The sequence below is a fragment of the Labrus bergylta genome, chromosome 6, assembly GCF_963930695.1.
Source record: "Labrus bergylta chromosome 6, fLabBer1.1, whole genome shotgun sequence".
In the NCBI taxonomy this organism is placed as follows: Eukaryota; Metazoa; Chordata; class Actinopteri; order Labriformes; family Labridae; genus Labrus; species Labrus bergylta.
In genome coordinates this window covers 12,057,842-12,073,934 of record NC_089200.1, presented here as the reverse complement: position 1 = coordinate 12,073,934, position 16,093 = coordinate 12,057,842, and the positions used below count along the sequence as shown (strand labels likewise).

Here is a 16,093-nt window from a genome sequence, read left to right as displayed (position 1 = left end):
AACTTGGCCTGTGTGTCAGACATCTGTCTTCCCACCCCCCTTATGATCTTTTTGGACTGGAAACGTGTCTCTGTAGTGTTGTTAGACTCACAGACATTCTTATCAGGACACACATTCATCCTGACCTTTTAGGGTAATCTTCACCATCAAACACCGCAGACAACACGATTTATCTCTAGAGTCTGACTCATCTGTCATGGGAAACTATGTGATCAAGTGTTCCCTACAAAACCAAACATAACAGATTACTGGTGCTGCTGTTGTCTAAGCCCATGCATCAACTACAATAAGGAAAAATAAAACACAACTCATTTCATGTGAATATTTAATTTATTTTATTGAAAACATACATCTCAAATGTAAAAAGAATGGGCTGCTTTAAATAATAGTTACCCACAAAAAAAAAAAAACATGATTATCTCCATCCCTGAGTTAAAACACGATGCACTGGAGCGAAATGACTTTGTCCAAAAACGTTGACAGAAGTCTGTATATTTAATTCTTGATTACAAACACAAACCTGCCCACAAAAAAACAGAATAGAAATCACTTTGAATTTCTCTTCCAATGTAATGTTTTCACACATAACCCTTGAAAGAATCTTATCTGCTTTGTGAAACGGCGCTCTAATTAATTAGTTTCACTTGTTGTCACTTCTGGTAACCTACAACGTATACAGCTATGATTATACTTCTGCAGCCAAAAGCTGTTAGTTGGGTTTATTTCAATCTGCGCTGCGGGTCTCCGACCAGAGAGGACCTTACGTAAATATCTTATATGGCAATAAAAAACACAATGAAAAAAAATCACAAAAACCTGTTCATTCTCATTACAGCTATGTTACTATTTATACAACAACAGCCCAAAAGAGACATTTATAGATGCAGATAACATTCATTTTAACCAATTTACACTTTAAGTTGATCCCAGGTCTGCAAATGTACCCAAATCATGAAATTATAATGTGTTGTTTTCTTAATACGTCACTTGTTAAGTGCAAGAGTGCAGTAATGAAGTGTGTGCTTAGAAGGAGGAATAGTATGTGGGAAAAAATGTACATTTGTGTGTTTTAGGCTGCGTGTCCTTTCAACAGAAACCACAGAGGAAGAGTTAGTGCAACAGTTGATTGAGCATCAGAGGCAAAATCAGCAGAATTCAAAGCAGCCACATAAGCATGTCAAAGCTGAGACTGAAATATTTCACTCTGACAAAATCACAAGATAGGACTCCTCCTGGACTGTGGCGTCTGAAATACCAGAAACCTCTTCTGTCATTTAGAGTAATGGGCAAATGGAGACTCTTCGGTCACTTTGCCCTGGAGGAAAAAAAGACAGGAAACAGCAAAGGGATTAAAAGAAAATTCAGGATAACCTGTGTTCTGATGTACACAATTATAAAAGAATCACTTATCTGCTCTCTATTTTAACCCATTTTTAACCCAAGTTGGAAAGATCTGTCATGAACTGAACTTATTTTTACTAAGGGACTGACAGCGTAAATACACACACATTTCCCAAGACAGAAATGTTCTGGTTTGTGACTGGACAGAATCAAACTCATACAGACCTCTTATATAAAACCAAAACAAGATCTAGTGAGAGATATAACACTGACTTTGCCAGCCATTTACGACTTTGTCTTGACCTTCACAAAAGGTCAACATGTTTTTGGCTTTTATATTCTTATTTAGATCTTTTCAGCAGTGTCAGTGCATGTGTTGTTTTGAGCTAGGTTTGAAAGGATGGAAGAAGAGACTGAAATAATGAGGGTACATTTTAAAGACACTAGTGTTTTGTATGCACGCATGCTTTTAACGAGCATATAAAAGTGTTTATTTCAGGCCTGAAACACATGTCCATGCAGATGTTAACGTGGTTAACATTAAACTAGAATATGTGTTTAAGTCTGCAGCTCCACATGTGTGTCGTATATCAAACCCACAAGTTATTTTCTTATCATCCCCAGCCTGCAAAATCAGCAATTGTGGCATTTGGTCCCACATGTTGTCCGCCATGCACTGTTCATGTTGCTGCGTAAACAATGTCCTAATCCAACACCTTACACCTTTACAGCAGCTACTTGAGCCCTACTTTACATTAGAGCCCAAGTACCTTATGTTTATTTCAAATTACAGATAGCCAGGGAGAATAGTTATAATCTATAATAAAGTGTTCTGCTGAAACCTGGTTACATTTTCACCTGAAATGATATGCAGAGACTCAAGGACACTGAGCATGTGTGAATACCTATTGATAAACTGATGGCGATGTAATTATACGTTTTTATTTCTGAAGAAAGTGCTCAGTCATTCCACTGACTGCTCTGTTTCTAAGTCTTTTCACACATTCAGACTTCCTGTTTGTGTAAAAGAGAGAGAGAGCAGAAAACCACTGTGCTCACTGCTGAGGAAGAAAGAGGAAGACATGACGCATGTCTGATGAAAACATTTTCAAATGCCAGCCTTTATTCACTGCCAGGGTTTGACAGTTCATTTCTCTGTGGACGAAGCCAATGAAATGATTCCAGAGGCATGGCTTTGACCACATAACATCAACAAGCATGTACCTGTTTGTTGTCTTATACTAGTCTATTAATTAGCAAACTTAATGCTTACCAGCTCTAAACACAAAGTTCAATTGAGGCTGATTAGACTTTTATTAGTTTTGAAGGTATTAGTTGAAAAACAACAGTATTGGACAAAGATGAATGGCTAAATAAAATAAAAAGTTTATGTGGCATCAAAGAAATAATTCCCCTGCAAGAGATCTTGAATATCTTGAGAAAAAAAAAACCTATTGTTGTTTAGATATTTGATTCTGTATTATTAATGTGGAAAAAAGCCTGTCCTTCTCCTTCTGTTGTACAAAATAGAAGCCAAAATAACCCAGCGGCGGGCGCTGACATATTGCACTGGTGATGCCCATGTCGTTCTCCAAAGCACACATTTAACTTACGAATCAAATGTCAAAGATCTCTCTGGTAGCTACAGTCCATAGAAGAACAGATTCTTGTGTTGGTTTGAAGCAGACGCTCGTGTTTATGGAGTTAGTAAGTTAACTGATTGTAGCGTTCATCTTTGTTCTCTCTCGCCTTTCCTCATCTACTCAAATTATGCGGTAAAGAATGCTGCAGGAGCCGCATTTGTCATCAGAGCTGTCCATCATGCTTATATTCGCTATATTTTACGTCTAATAACTAATTTAAAGGGAAGAAAAATGAACACTTGGACATAAATAAGTATGATAATATGAATATAATAACAGAACCCAGTTTTGAGAAAACATTTTTTATGTGTATTTAATTTTATTTTAAATTTCTAATATGTCCCGTATATTAACATGGATGAGGCAGGCTTCCTGCATCTTATCTCCCCCTATCCCTTTTGTAACATAACTATAAGTAAGGTCTTTTACCTGCTCTTTTGTAAAGTGTCTTGAGATAATATTTGTTAGGAATTGGTGCTATACAAATAAGGTTTGATTGATTGATTGATTGATTTACAAGCTATACTACAGCCAGTCTGTACTATTGTTCCATCTATCTTAATGTGTTTTGTGCCAAGTTTGTAGAAAGTATTAAAACTGTGACAAACCTTAAGTTCAGTTATTTATTTCTAACTCACCAGAGGAACATTTTCAAGCCTCTCAAATTTGGACCGTGGTAATTCAATACATTTCATTGTAGCAACCACCAGCCCCAGGACGAAGACGATACAGAAGATGCAGAGGACAGCAACAAGACCAGGATTTGCTGCCAAGTCCTCTTTAGTCCATTCGTCTCGAGGACCTGAAGAAAAACAAAACAGTCACCTTTCAGACAAATCAAAAAATCGGCCTCTGTGCAAATGTCTAAAAATAGGATTTGCAAGCTTGACATTTGCCAGCAGAGGGCCCCAAAGTGCAAAATGTGTTACAAGCTAACACCAGCATCAGCCAAGTTACATGAAAAATAAACTGCCATTATGAATGAATGGACCAATATGTAAGATATCTCCTGAATTAAATCATACTATGTCCTCTATCCTGAATGAAATACTAAAACATCAGACAGGAATATGCTAAATTGAATTACTGGCTTCTCTCATAACTGTATAGCAGCCAGTATGTCCTCCTTCTAAGTTTCGATTCTGGTCCAGAATGGTCTGGTTTGTGTGGTTTAATTACCAGTAAAAAGAATTTTAACAACCACAAATGGACTATTGCTAAGTTATTTTTTTGTACATAGTACATCACATAATTATAACCTGACTCAAAGAAAATAAAGAACCCTCTAGCCCTCAGCCCTTACAGAAGTCTGACCTAGGACTGTGGTGTTTACTGTGGTGGCTGTCGTAATGTCCGGGGCTGTTGATGCTGGTGTTGCTGTGGATCCAGGGGGAACTGTCTTTTTGGACGTCTGGTTGGTCGTTGCATTCTTAGGAGGAGAGCTTGTTTGTGGTCCCTCTGTCCTGCTGGGTGTTTGAGTGGAAATTGAAGGTGGAGGTGATGTTGACACTTTTCCTGAAGTGACTGCAGTTGTCGTCTGGTCTGTTGACATTGTAGATTGCTGTGTGCTGCTGGTGTGCATAGCAGTGGATAAAGGGAACTCCTCTTTCTCTGTAACATTCAAAATGACTGGGTTTGCAGCAGTTGTGGTTATCTTTGTGATCTGTTCAGCTGGAGAGGAAGTGGTTGTACCTGCAGTGGTAGTGGTGGTGCCTGCAGAGGAACAAATAGAAATACTATGTGAGATGCATTGCAAGGTCAGTGGTGAGGGGCTTTGCTTGTTTTTTAAGACTTTTAACAAGTTAGAGTGGTGGACTCAAGATGTCTGTAGGTCAATCAAAGTTAAGAGTGGCCTACCTTTTGCATATGATGGGGCACCAGTGCTCAGAGAGTTGTATTGTTTGTATCTTGAAATAGGTTCAAACATTAGAGGCCTGTTGCTGTAAATATAATCCACTAAATTTGGATTTTATGGTCAGCTACTGATTAAATTATGGGGATAGAGTTGTATGTTGCTTTAGAATTACTTTGTTGAATTGTGATTTTTCAATCGTTAAGTTATTTTACAGGAACATAGCAATAATATTCACTGTAATACAGAAAAGCTGAAAAATGTAACTATTTACTTGGTCAGAAAAGAGGCAGTTAGATGAAGTCTCAAATCTGAGCTGTTGAATTACTTTTCTTATTTTGTATGCACAGCCCATCAGTGCTTGTGGGCCAAACCATCTTAAAAGTCAACGTTTGCAACTCGAGGATTATTTAACTAACATCTGCTGCCGTTATCCTAAAAGACTTTTCAACATGAATAAAAAGAGATATATTATGTTTCTAAGGTTGCGACTGTATTGCCCAATCCAGGAAATGATATGTATCTTGCTTGTTTGTAAACAGGAAGTGTATGCATTCACATCTTATTCTGAGATGTTAGCTAAAAAAACAAGGCCTGAGAGTCTTATATTCATTTTTATTTTAAATCTGCCAATGGGACGTACACATTTGACTATTTCAAGTTTCTTGAAATATATTACGTCTAATTTATTTATTGTACTTCTAAAAGGCAATCCAGGCCTTATGTTTCCCTTGTTATATCTTGAAATAAGATGTTAATGAGGATGGCTAATGATGAGTGTAATGAGAAGTTTTTGACTCAGACAAATACACCTGCTTGAGTTTCAGTTTCTTCCATTTGTATGTTTTACTCCCATACATTTTTCTGATAACTTACACTACATCATTCTTCTATTGTTTCTAATAAGAAGAAGCTCACAGCCTGCAGCAGCCTGAATAATGTAACAAACCTCCATCTTCACTCATGGGAACCCTCAAGCGCTTCACACATAAATGCATCAGGAAGCGTTATACGATCAGGTGATATAATTCTGATTCAGGTTTGTTGAGGGTGTGGTAAATTAATCTAAGGCATTTTGCATTGGCAGATCAAAGCATTATTAATGTGACATTTTGATAACCTTGTAGTCCTTATAAGTTTATACAGTTGAAAAACATCTCACAGTCCACTTAATAACTACCATGTGGCTATGAGTCATATATCACTAATATGAGACATACATGTATTAATGATTTGATCAAAGCTCCAGGATAGCACTAAATAAACCCTGACTGATACTGAGACTGATTTTCACTGCAGTAAAAGGCGTAGGTTTGAACTTTCAGGCACGACTTCATAACCAAAATGAAAGCAAAGTTACCGTAGAAGAAACTCATAAAAGCATCCACAATCTTTGAATAAACTGCACCTGCTGATGGAGATATTGTCTGATGAAATAAAAGGTCCATAGAGCTTCTGAGGTGGGATTGTTTATGCGACTGATGAAGCTTTTTTTTTTTTCATTGTGTCCTTGAGCCGAGGTTCACATTCAGGTTCATTTTCTGGACTGTTGACTCTGCCGCGTGTTTAATAAAGCAGCATTATTAACAGTCTGTCAGAGCAAGGAATGATTTGTTTTTACTGGTGAAGCAGTTGTGTTTGGTGTGTTTGTGTGTGTGTGTGTGTGTGTGTGTGTGTGTGTGTGTGTGTGTGTGTGCGTGTGTGTGTGTGTGTGTGTGTGTGTGTGTGTTTGTATGCTTGTGTATGTACCCATGTGTGTTCATTAGCTGTGTTTGCAGAAGTAGCAGACACCACAGTATAGCTTTAGTTCATAATGCTCACTGATACTGAGTGTGTGTGTGTGTGTGTGTGTGTGTGTGTGTGTGTGTGTGTGTGTGTGTGTGTGTGTGTGTGTGTGTGTGTGTGTGTGTGTGTGTGTGTGTGTGTGTTGTATGCTTGTGTATGTAGCCATGTGTGTTCATTAGCTGTGTTTGCAGAAGTAGCAGACACCACAGTATAGCTTTAGTTCATAATGCTCACTGATTCAATATTTGCTTTCATTTCCACCCAGACATGACCTTCCCAGTTACCTTATGATTTACTAAAAGCAGTTAATGTTCCCATAAAACAACCTGTAATACACACAGTTTTGATAGACATGATAACTTTTGTATACAATAACAGAAACAGGAAAAGCATATTGCATGAACATAAAGGTTTCTGTGAGGCAAACTTTTGATACAAACCAGCCCCTCAAATTTTCCCCTCAGTAATGTGTTGCTTTTGTAGGCATTAACATTTTAGTTTAAATACAATACAATCAAATACAAAGTTATTTCTGCATTTTGAGTAATAAAAACCACCTTAGACTACTGCACCCAAGCATGCTCAACCTCCCCCTCACTGCAGGAAGCTTCATATTTGTATAACTTTGCATCTTTTAAAGACTTTGACACAACTCTAGCTAGACGTCAAACAAATGAACACATTAGTTTAACTGTCAAAACTATGAAATGTTGACTTACCTGTACAGACAGTCACTGCAAGCAGGGACACCAGCACAGTGAGGTGCATCGCTGCAGGCATGTTGAGGGAGAAAAAGGCTGGCGGTCATATTGACAACTTTCAAATACACGCGCAGGCTACATCCTTGACAGCAGGATGTGTTGAGCGCCTGAGGAGGAGTGCTCTAAACGGTGGTGCGTATCAAATCCTTCAGGCTGGTTAGTCATTGTTTGAACACGGCTCTGTATTTGCTTATAACAACAGCTGAAACTTTTTAACAATGACGTCTCTAACATCATGATGATCAAAGTTTACCAAGTCAGTCCTGTTTACTTTGGTGGTGTTAATTATTCAGTGACTAAAAATACTGACATTAAAATGGTATGTGTCAGTCTCCTCCTGTCCAGTACATGTTGCAGTTAATATTTTCTTTGGTATTATTTATAAAATCCTAGTTTCCCAGATTTTTTAGAATCTCCAGACTGTTTTACTGCATGTAAGTAAATACGTTTGCCATGTTTTAAAAATGGTTGTAATCATACTTGTGCATATGGCTTTGAACAGCTGTTCAGTGACATCACACAAATTCTTCACAAAAGTGAATTCCCGTCTTCTGAATAGTGTCCTATTTGAAGTGAAGAAAAAAACCTACCCATACATGTTAAAAAAAACCTTTAGCTACATCTGAGTTAATGTAACACACAGAGCTAGAAAATACAAAGAACTGAAACTGCAGCCGATTTAAAGAACCGAAGACACTCAATGAAATGTAAGAGAAGAGAAAATCAGATTTCTTCCCTGATAAATTCTTATTTCCTCAAAATTCACAAGAGTTTTAAAATATTCTGAGTAATAGATAGACTGTAAACTTCTCCATTGTATAATGTTACTTCAAATGTGCAATCTGTCTGTAAACAGGTCAACCCCATGTGTGCAGTACTGATACAAGCTGGATGACACTGTCGTCATTGAGCCTTAGCTACTGTTCAGCACTTTACATGTTTATCTCTAAATATTGATCATATATTCAAATCTCTGTGCTTGTTCATAGATTATTATTTATTTGGATACTCTTCACTCTGGTACTTATTGTTTATTCTATTTATTTTTTCTATTGTATTCTATATTCTACATTTACTTCTATATTGTGTTTAAGATCAACTGTAGCAAATGTCCCCCCTCAGGATTATTAAGATACTTCTGATTCTGATTCTGATGTGACTAGACAAAAAAAGACAATATTATACTTTTCTTCTATTACGATATTTTTATGAATAAGATTTAAGACTACTGTATACATGTAACCAAACTTAATTCATCAAGATACAAAGTGGGGAAACAAAGTCATCACATTCTTTTAAACTGAATTTCTTCTCATTTTATTATTATTTTATTTTGTCGTTTTAAAGTTAATTTAAATACTTAAATACTATACTCAAGAATAAAAACAATAAAACAAAATTCCTTGACAATGTATACTTGTTTTTAAAAAAGTTAGACAAACATAATGCTAATGAGTTCTTCAGTATATATTCTTATAGCCTACTTGAGGTCCCTCAAAGCCATAACTCGGCATGAAAACCGACCAAAGTAGTTGTTCTCATATTGAGGCAAAGTTTATACAGCAGCTGTTTAGTAAAGCTTCTCCAAATCAATAATGACTCTCTTATGTCAAACCAGTAACACAAACATGCCGTTGATAATAAGAATTAGTAAGTTTCAATCTTTGGACTAAAAAGGAGACAAGAAGAAGCGTTTCCCTGAAGGAAAACTCAATAACTGACACAACAACTGTCATGTACGTATCTTGCTGAGATCTGGTTATTAGCAGCCGCTTCACTCATGCTTAAAACTACAAAACTTCAACAATCAGAGGTATTAACATGTCTCGCATTGTAGCTTTGAAGCTTTGTCCTCCAGAGGGTTGGATGCTGGGAGTGCTTCCTGCTGAACGTCCACAGCACTGCTGTCTGACAATACTGCAGAATGGAGACCATCATCCTGAGAACACAACAGGAACCAAAACACACCCACATATAATTAGTATCACTTATTTCTCTGCTCGTTTAAAATAAGAATTATAATTTGTGAAAAAATTAGCAGAGAAGCAGGTTAAACGGTTAAATAAAAATTCACCCATGTCAGTGGCAAGGCTTTTACATTTAGTCCTAATTAAACCAAAGACATATTACGAGCATTCTGGAGGCTGAGTTTATGTTTATGATAAATGAGAACATTTCCATGCAGTTTCAAAGTGATTGAATAGAAAATCCTGTGAAGCCCTCTAGACACAAGAATATATTGTAAAGCATTAGTTTGACACACATTACTACACATTAGAGAAGCACAATAAAAACAATAAAACCTACAAAATTATTACAGTATTTAAATTCTGTATGAGGTGTCCAAAAAGGAATCGTTTCAAAACCAAATTTAGAAAAAGATAAAAGGCGTGAAATGGTAAATGAAAAAACAATCACAAAACACATTCTAATTATCAAAGATGTGAAAACGCAGAATGCCCCATTAATCTTCTTTGGGGTTGACTTACTCTGTGTTTGAGGTAGGACATGTAGGTGTCCCACCATAAGCTGATAAGGTTGACATACATGACACGGAATTTTGGTGAGACAAAGTAGAAGCCGATCATCTGAGTGGCAGGCCAAACACACCAGTCCGCCTGTCGTGAGGAATTAAAAAAGGTTAGCATAAACAAACCTGGACAGATTACCAAGCACAAATACTGTAAATAGTGCATGAGTGGAGGGAGGAAGTCTGCTGAGCAGGTTTGGAAATCAACAGAGGACAGCAAAAAAGATGGTGAACACTGACCCACTGGGAAGGTTGTTTTTGGTCTTTCACACCCTAAACCTTTATTCTTACACTCAGCTGGTTAGAAACCAAGATTTCTATTGTACTATTCTGAAGAGGCACACATGATTTAGAGGAATCTTTGTACATAGAAAGTCTCTCAAAACACATTATGAATTATATTTAGCATTTGGTAATCTGTGCCAGGCAACAATTCTGACCACAATTTCAAAGGACCAGTAAATGGACCCAAAGAAAAACTATGAGGTTGTTTGATGCAAGCAAGGTAGTACATGTAAATGTAAATGGTTTTACAAGACTTAAAAATGACTTGCTCATGATGCTAAGTGAATAGCGTAATGAATTAAGCGACACAAGTGAGATAACGGATCCTTATCAAATCAATCAAAAAGGGTTGTAGCACCTCACCCAGAAAAAAGAAAACTGAGGTTCCCGACCACAAAGGGGAGCACTTTGAGGACATCCTGCACTGGACTTTTTGATGATGCCAGACTTCCCCCCTCCCCCCTAATCACCTTAACTGCAAAGTGCCAGGCATGGATGATGCAATAAGATGCTGACTGGCTTATATGACCATGTGGCATGGAGGTCTAGGATAGGATAGGATAGTGGCTCCTAACACAAAAGAGTAGTAAAATGGAGAAGGCTTGAGATCTGGTCCTCATTTCCTCCAATTGATACAAGTGTTGGCACAAGTTAAGTTACATAGATTTTCAAAGCATGTTGACCTCCACAGGGGTCATATTTGTGATGAGTATGGACAGGATCTCAAGAAAGAGAGGAGGAAAAATTAGGAGATTTTCCGATTTGGGGACCACAGAATTGTGTCTCCCCCTTTGCAGATGATGTGCTTCTGTTTACATGATCAGACTACAGCCTTTAGCACTCTGGGTTAGAGATATGTTGAAGAGCTCAGACATCTGGTGGATGCTCAGAGACGATCTGCTGCTCTTTACAATCAAAAGGAGCCAGATGAATTAGATTATGGTTGTTTTTCATGCATATTGAACTGGTAGTAGACCAAGAACACATTGGAGGGACTCTCAAGAGGAGCCTGAAAATGTTGCCTTGGAGAGGGACAACTGGACTACCATGCCCAGCCTTGTGGCATGGTAACCCTGCCCCAAATAAGCTGGACAAAATGTAAGGATTGATTAATTGGTGCATAGGTACCTGCAATAAACTTGTATTTAATAGTTGTTGAGAAATGTCCCCAAAGTGTCAACCCTATTCTTGCCATAAAGGAAACTAAAATGAATGACCAACATCAGCTGGGTTTATCCTCAAAGGAAAATCAATGTATTTTCAAAATTCTCCAGAAACATCCACACTGCTAGCATGGCAAAGACCGTTGGAATGGCAGCTACTTCACTGCATGAGAGGGTACACATTGTCACTTGGTTGGTTTTTGTTCTTTTCCTTTTTGGTCTTTCCAGGATAAAAACAACTAAACTGATGTGACCCTAAAACAAAAAGGTTCATTGGTTGAACGTAGTGAAGATATTTCATGTTTGGAAAGCTGAGTAGAATGATATGGCATCCAGACTGATGACTGACTAGGCTATAAAGTCATGTTAAGCCACAGTTTCAAATGTGAAAACTGAAAACGTTAAACTTTTCTCATCTGGTTGAAAAAACAAAGATTTTTGTGTAGTGATTGATAATGTAAGTACATGCACACTGATCAGATTTGCCAGATCTTTAGGTCAGATCCTAGGAGGTGTACTTGCCCTGTAAAGTTCCCAGAACTTTCCTATAAACTCGTCCCATCCATCGGATAAACTGTGTCCCTCCATGACCTCCATACCTGCATAAACACAGAAGTCTGTCAGTGTTTCATCAACACAAACACCAGATCAGATCAGAGGCTGGAGGAATGTTAAACACTCTGAATATTACTGACAATCAAGAAAATATCGTCAGACAAGTTTGTCTCTAATGTTTGAACTCCATCACCTCTTATACTAACATCTTTGGTCTCACTCCTCTCATGTCATTAAGTATGACCTCTGAATTTGTCTTGGAATCCTTCTCACCTACAAAATACATCAACGCCATCACCGGTGAAGCAAGAATCTGGTCCAACAGAACCTTCTTGCACACTGTGGTCATAGCTGTTCCGACAAACCTCTTGTCTATCCAGGCGTACCAGTAGTGCATCGGAGGACCCATGGTGCAGCCGGACACAAACATGCGACCTTAATGGGGACAGAAATAGTAGGACAGAAAAGATGCATATGTGTTAAGAAAATATAAGGTTAAGATAGTTTCGCTTTTTGGTTTTGAAAAATGAAGTTTTAACCTTTTGTATTGGTTAATAGGACAGTGAAAAGTATTGTTGGAGAAACACACACACAGCTAGGTTAGAGGTTTAACCACTTGAGAACAGCAATATGTTCAAAATGTATTTAAAAAAAAAAAAGTCACTTAACTTTAAAACAAAGAACAATGGAAATTCAAATTGTAGCAAATTGTATTCACCGATTAACTACATTATAGTTCAACAAAAACAGGATGGATTTTGTATTTTCAATTTCTGTTACTTAAATGGATTGAACTCGCTCTCAAAACAATATGTTGGCTGGAACCCTCAAGCACCCAAGGCCTCAGTGATGCCTCACGCCAAAGGAGACGGGCTGGCCCAGTCTCCTTTGGCAGAGCCGTATAGGGCCGCCCGCCATACTCTCACTGTGGTTTCGGGGGAGGTGTTTGAGCCCGCAGCACAGCAAACGCTAGCGTCCAAGCAACAGAGGCTAGACGACATTTTGCAAGCCTACAGAGGATACCTCCCCAGTAACCAGGCAGAGACCTCCCCAAACAAGGGGCAAGACCCGGCACCAATACAGGGCCATGGCCCCAGACACGGGGAAACAAGGGACTTGTAGACACTGAGGGCCGGTGGTCTGTCAGTTTTCCCAACAGAGCTTCTCTGTCACTCAGAAGATTTCCAAAGGAATGATGACAGAATGACATTGGTCCTTTATAGTGGAGGAGGGGTCATCCTGGGTCACATATGACTTTGTTTGTATACGTACTTAACCTACGCGTCCGCGGAGGATATTATCCATAATCCTGGACTGCCTCTGGCGGTCATCCAGAATTCATAGAACCATAGTTACGTGTGTAACTTTAGTTTTAAGGAAACTGACTCCATCCAACTATGTGTCTGCTCTGAGTTAAAAAGGCAGTTGCTGTGTTCAACAGATCAGCTGCTCATTCTCAAGCTTTTATTGTACTGTATGTTAAGATTTGGCAAATTAAACAACAACCCTCACACAAACTCTGCCTAACATGAATCCAAAAAAATTATTTAGAGAAGGCAAATTTCTTCCATCACCATTAGGACCTTAAACATCATCTATAGGTGTTGTGAGCATCATTCAATTTAATTTATTTCTGCAGAAATGATTAATTCCAACACATATTAAGAGCTATACATTATCTGGTGTTACAAACGCAGAAACTGCATTTTCAGCAATTCAGTCCCAGATGGAGCAAGGCAACACGCACCAGGATTGCAGAAGCTATTCAGACATTGACATCTGGCTGGGTGCACCTTTCTCTCTCCCTCACCTGTCCGCATCCAGTCGTAGACTCTGTGCGGCTCCTTTTGGTTCTCCCAGTTCTGCAGCATACAGTCTCCCAGTGCCAGTAAGCTTCCTCCAGTCAGGGTGTTTGTAATCAGCAGGTACCTCCTCTTAAACATTGTCTGACAGGAGAACCTTATCCCCACCATAAGCCCTTTACCTATCCGAGGAATCATGCTGTTTGGACCTCAGAGAGAGCACTGACATCTGCAAGAGAAAGGAGCTCTCTGGCAACAAGAACATTCTTTTGGACCCTGCGAAGGACCTTCAGGGTTATTTACAAAAGCTTACTTAACACAACCAATAAATGAGCACTCTTCGAGAAGACTGATAGAGAGAGACATTGCAGCCACACCTCTAACAAAGTGGTTTTAGAATAAACATACACAACAAAATAAAACAAACAAAAAAGCACATTGTTAGGCCCTCCTGCACACATCCACTAGCTCCCCCCATGGCTTTTTCCTCTCACAGCAATTATTCACCCCATATACAGATGGTTGCAGAAGCATCATCGGTAATCATACTCTCCTCCTTTGCTTGGGCTCAGGCTCTGTACAAGACCACGGGGGTCGTCAGTGAGTTTGTGTAAAAGTGGAACAAAGCTGTTTTGAACTGAACCTCACCAAGAACAAGGATACATTTGCCAAAGTCACCCACCAAGTAAGCTAAACTGCTTAGGAGGAATATATTTACTTCCCTATTAATAAATCCTCCAGAAAAAAAAAAAAACAGTGAGCCAGGCGACTTCAGGCCAATTGCACTGACATGTCATGAAGACCTTTGAGCGGCTGCTGCTCCATCTCCTCAGACCCCAGGTCCACCATGCCCCAGGATCCACTGCAGTTTGCTCACCAGGCGAAGGCAGGCATGGACGATGCCATCCTCTATCTACTACACAAGAGAGAATCATGTTCTTTGATTTCTCAAGCGCCTTTAATACCATCCACCCCCTCCTACTGAGAGACAAGCTGACCGAGATGAGGGTGGACTCGCACCTGGTGAGATGGATCACGGATTACCTCACAGAGAGACCACAGTACGTCAGACTGAAGGACTGCACATCTGACACTGTGGTCAGCAGCATCAGAGCACCACAGGGGACCGTGCTCTCCCCTGTCTTGTTCACCCTGTATACCTCTGACTTTTAGTATAACTCCGGGCTCTGCCACATGCAGAAATACTCGGATGACACTGTGATAGTTGGTTGTGTCAGGGATGGACAGGAGGAGGAGTACAGGAGCCTGGTCGGGGACTTTGTGACGTGGTGCAGTTCAAACCATCTGCAGCTGAACACCTCCAAGACCAAGGAGATGGTGGTGGACTTCTGAAGGAACAAGCCACATCTACAACCTGTTTCCATCGCGGGGGGTCCACGAGGAGGTAGTCAAGGCCTATGGGTACCTGAGGCTGCAGTCAGTCCTGCTCCACTGACAGACTCAAGAACTCTTTTGTCCCCCCTGGCCACACGTCTGTACAACACCTCACAGTTATGGCAGGGGGGAAAGCACACACTTGGACTAAATCTTCCTTTTTCCATTTCCCATCTGCACAGCTGTCCCAAGAGTCAGCCTCTAGTTGGACACTTTAATGATTACCTCAATTATTTAAATCGCACCTTTAATTTAATGTTTGCACTGCCTGTTATTTAATGTCTGTTTTTTGATAATTTTGCACTATCTGCTTTTTAAACATTGCTGTACATATATAAACAACACAACTTCAGAAGGTCAACACTTTTTATTTTTATTTTTTATATTCAGGTCTAATTACAGAGTTTTTCATCAACTGTTTATAGGTTCTTATTTAAATTTCACATATATTTTTATCCCTGCACGGGTTATGTCTATTTTTAATTGCACAGTTTAATTTTGATTCATCTAGGTGTATTCTTTAAATCTTTTTTTCGGGTTAATATACATGTATGGGAGGGGGGCGTCGGTTTTTGTGGTTTTTGTGGTTTTTGTGGTTCATTTGTAACAAATGTTTCATGTCATGTACGTTTTTTGTAACCTGCTACTGGATGCTTTGAATTTCCCTCTGGATCAATAAAGTATCTATCTATCTATCTATCTATCTATCTATCTATCTATCTAGTCCAAAACTTTCAAGAATAACCCTCAGAGTTCAGTGGACACCTGCCTCCAAGTCATAGGTACATAGGCTGTCTCCTCCTTTTTATTCTCACGTGATCAGTAAATACTCTGCAAAGCTCTCTCAGTACTTCAGAACCTCCCACCCTACGCACTGCCTAGACTGGTTGCCCTCTAGCAGACTGTGTTGCCCCGCAGCAAGGACTCACATAAGGAACTAAAACCTGTACTCGTGAGCCTGTTTAACCTCTCAACACTATT

General features: G+C 39.1%; 2 protein-coding genes across 2 annotated transcripts; both read right to left on the bottom strand.

Moving 5' to 3' along the window:
• Window positions 1-320: 320 nt before the first annotated feature.
• LOC110000231 (threonine-rich protein) lies at window positions 321-7,498 on the bottom strand. Its single transcript, XM_020655459.3, has 4 exons — window positions 7,341-7,498; window positions 4,299-4,697; window positions 3,623-3,786; window positions 321-1,315 (listed from the first exon to the last, which is right to left on the bottom strand). Exons 1-4 carry the CDS (start codon window positions 7,399-7,401, stop codon window positions 1,271-1,273), a joined length of 669 nt encoding a protein of 222 aa, XP_020511115.2. The 5' UTR covers window positions 7,402-7,498; the 3' UTR covers window positions 321-1,270.
• Window positions 7,499-9,119: 1,621 nt separating this feature from the next.
• LOC110000716 (mpv17-like protein 2) lies at window positions 9,120-13,915 on the bottom strand. The gene is made up of 5 exons (XM_020656058.3): window positions 13,726-13,915; window positions 12,189-12,350; window positions 11,883-11,959; window positions 9,872-10,000; window positions 9,120-9,321 (listed from the first exon to the last, which is right to left on the bottom strand). Exons 1-5 carry the CDS (start codon window positions 13,913-13,915, stop codon window positions 9,199-9,201), a joined length of 681 nt encoding a protein of 226 aa, XP_020511714.2. The 3' UTR covers window positions 9,120-9,198.
• Window positions 13,916-16,093: the final 2,178 nt, after the last annotated feature.

Bases quoted from the DNA above. Each gene is read 5' to 3' on its own strand.
- LOC110000231 (XM_020655459.3), bottom strand. From the start codon at position 7,401: ATGCCTGCAGCGATGCACCTCACTGTGCTGGTGTCCCTGCTTGCAGTG. The intron at 3,787-4,298 runs GTCAGACTTCTG...GTTTTTCTTCAG, and splicing joins AGTAAACACCACAGTCCTAG to GTCCTCGAGACGAATGGACT. The intron at 1,316-3,622 runs GTGAGTTAGAAA...TTTTTCCTCCAG, and splicing joins GGCTTGAAAATGTTCCTCTG to GGCAAAGTGACCGAAGAGTC.
- LOC110000716 (XM_020656058.3), bottom strand. From the start codon at position 13,915: ATGATTCCTCGGATAGGTAAAGGGCTTATGGTGGGGATAAGGTTCTCC. The intron at 12,351-13,725 runs GTGAGGGAGAGA...GTCCCCATTAAG, and splicing joins CTACGACTGGATGCGGACAG to GTCGCATGTTTGTGTCCGGC. The intron at 11,960-12,188 runs GTGAGAAGGATT...GTGTTTATGCAG, and splicing joins GGCGTTGATGTATTTTGTAG to GTATGGAGGTCATGGAGGGA.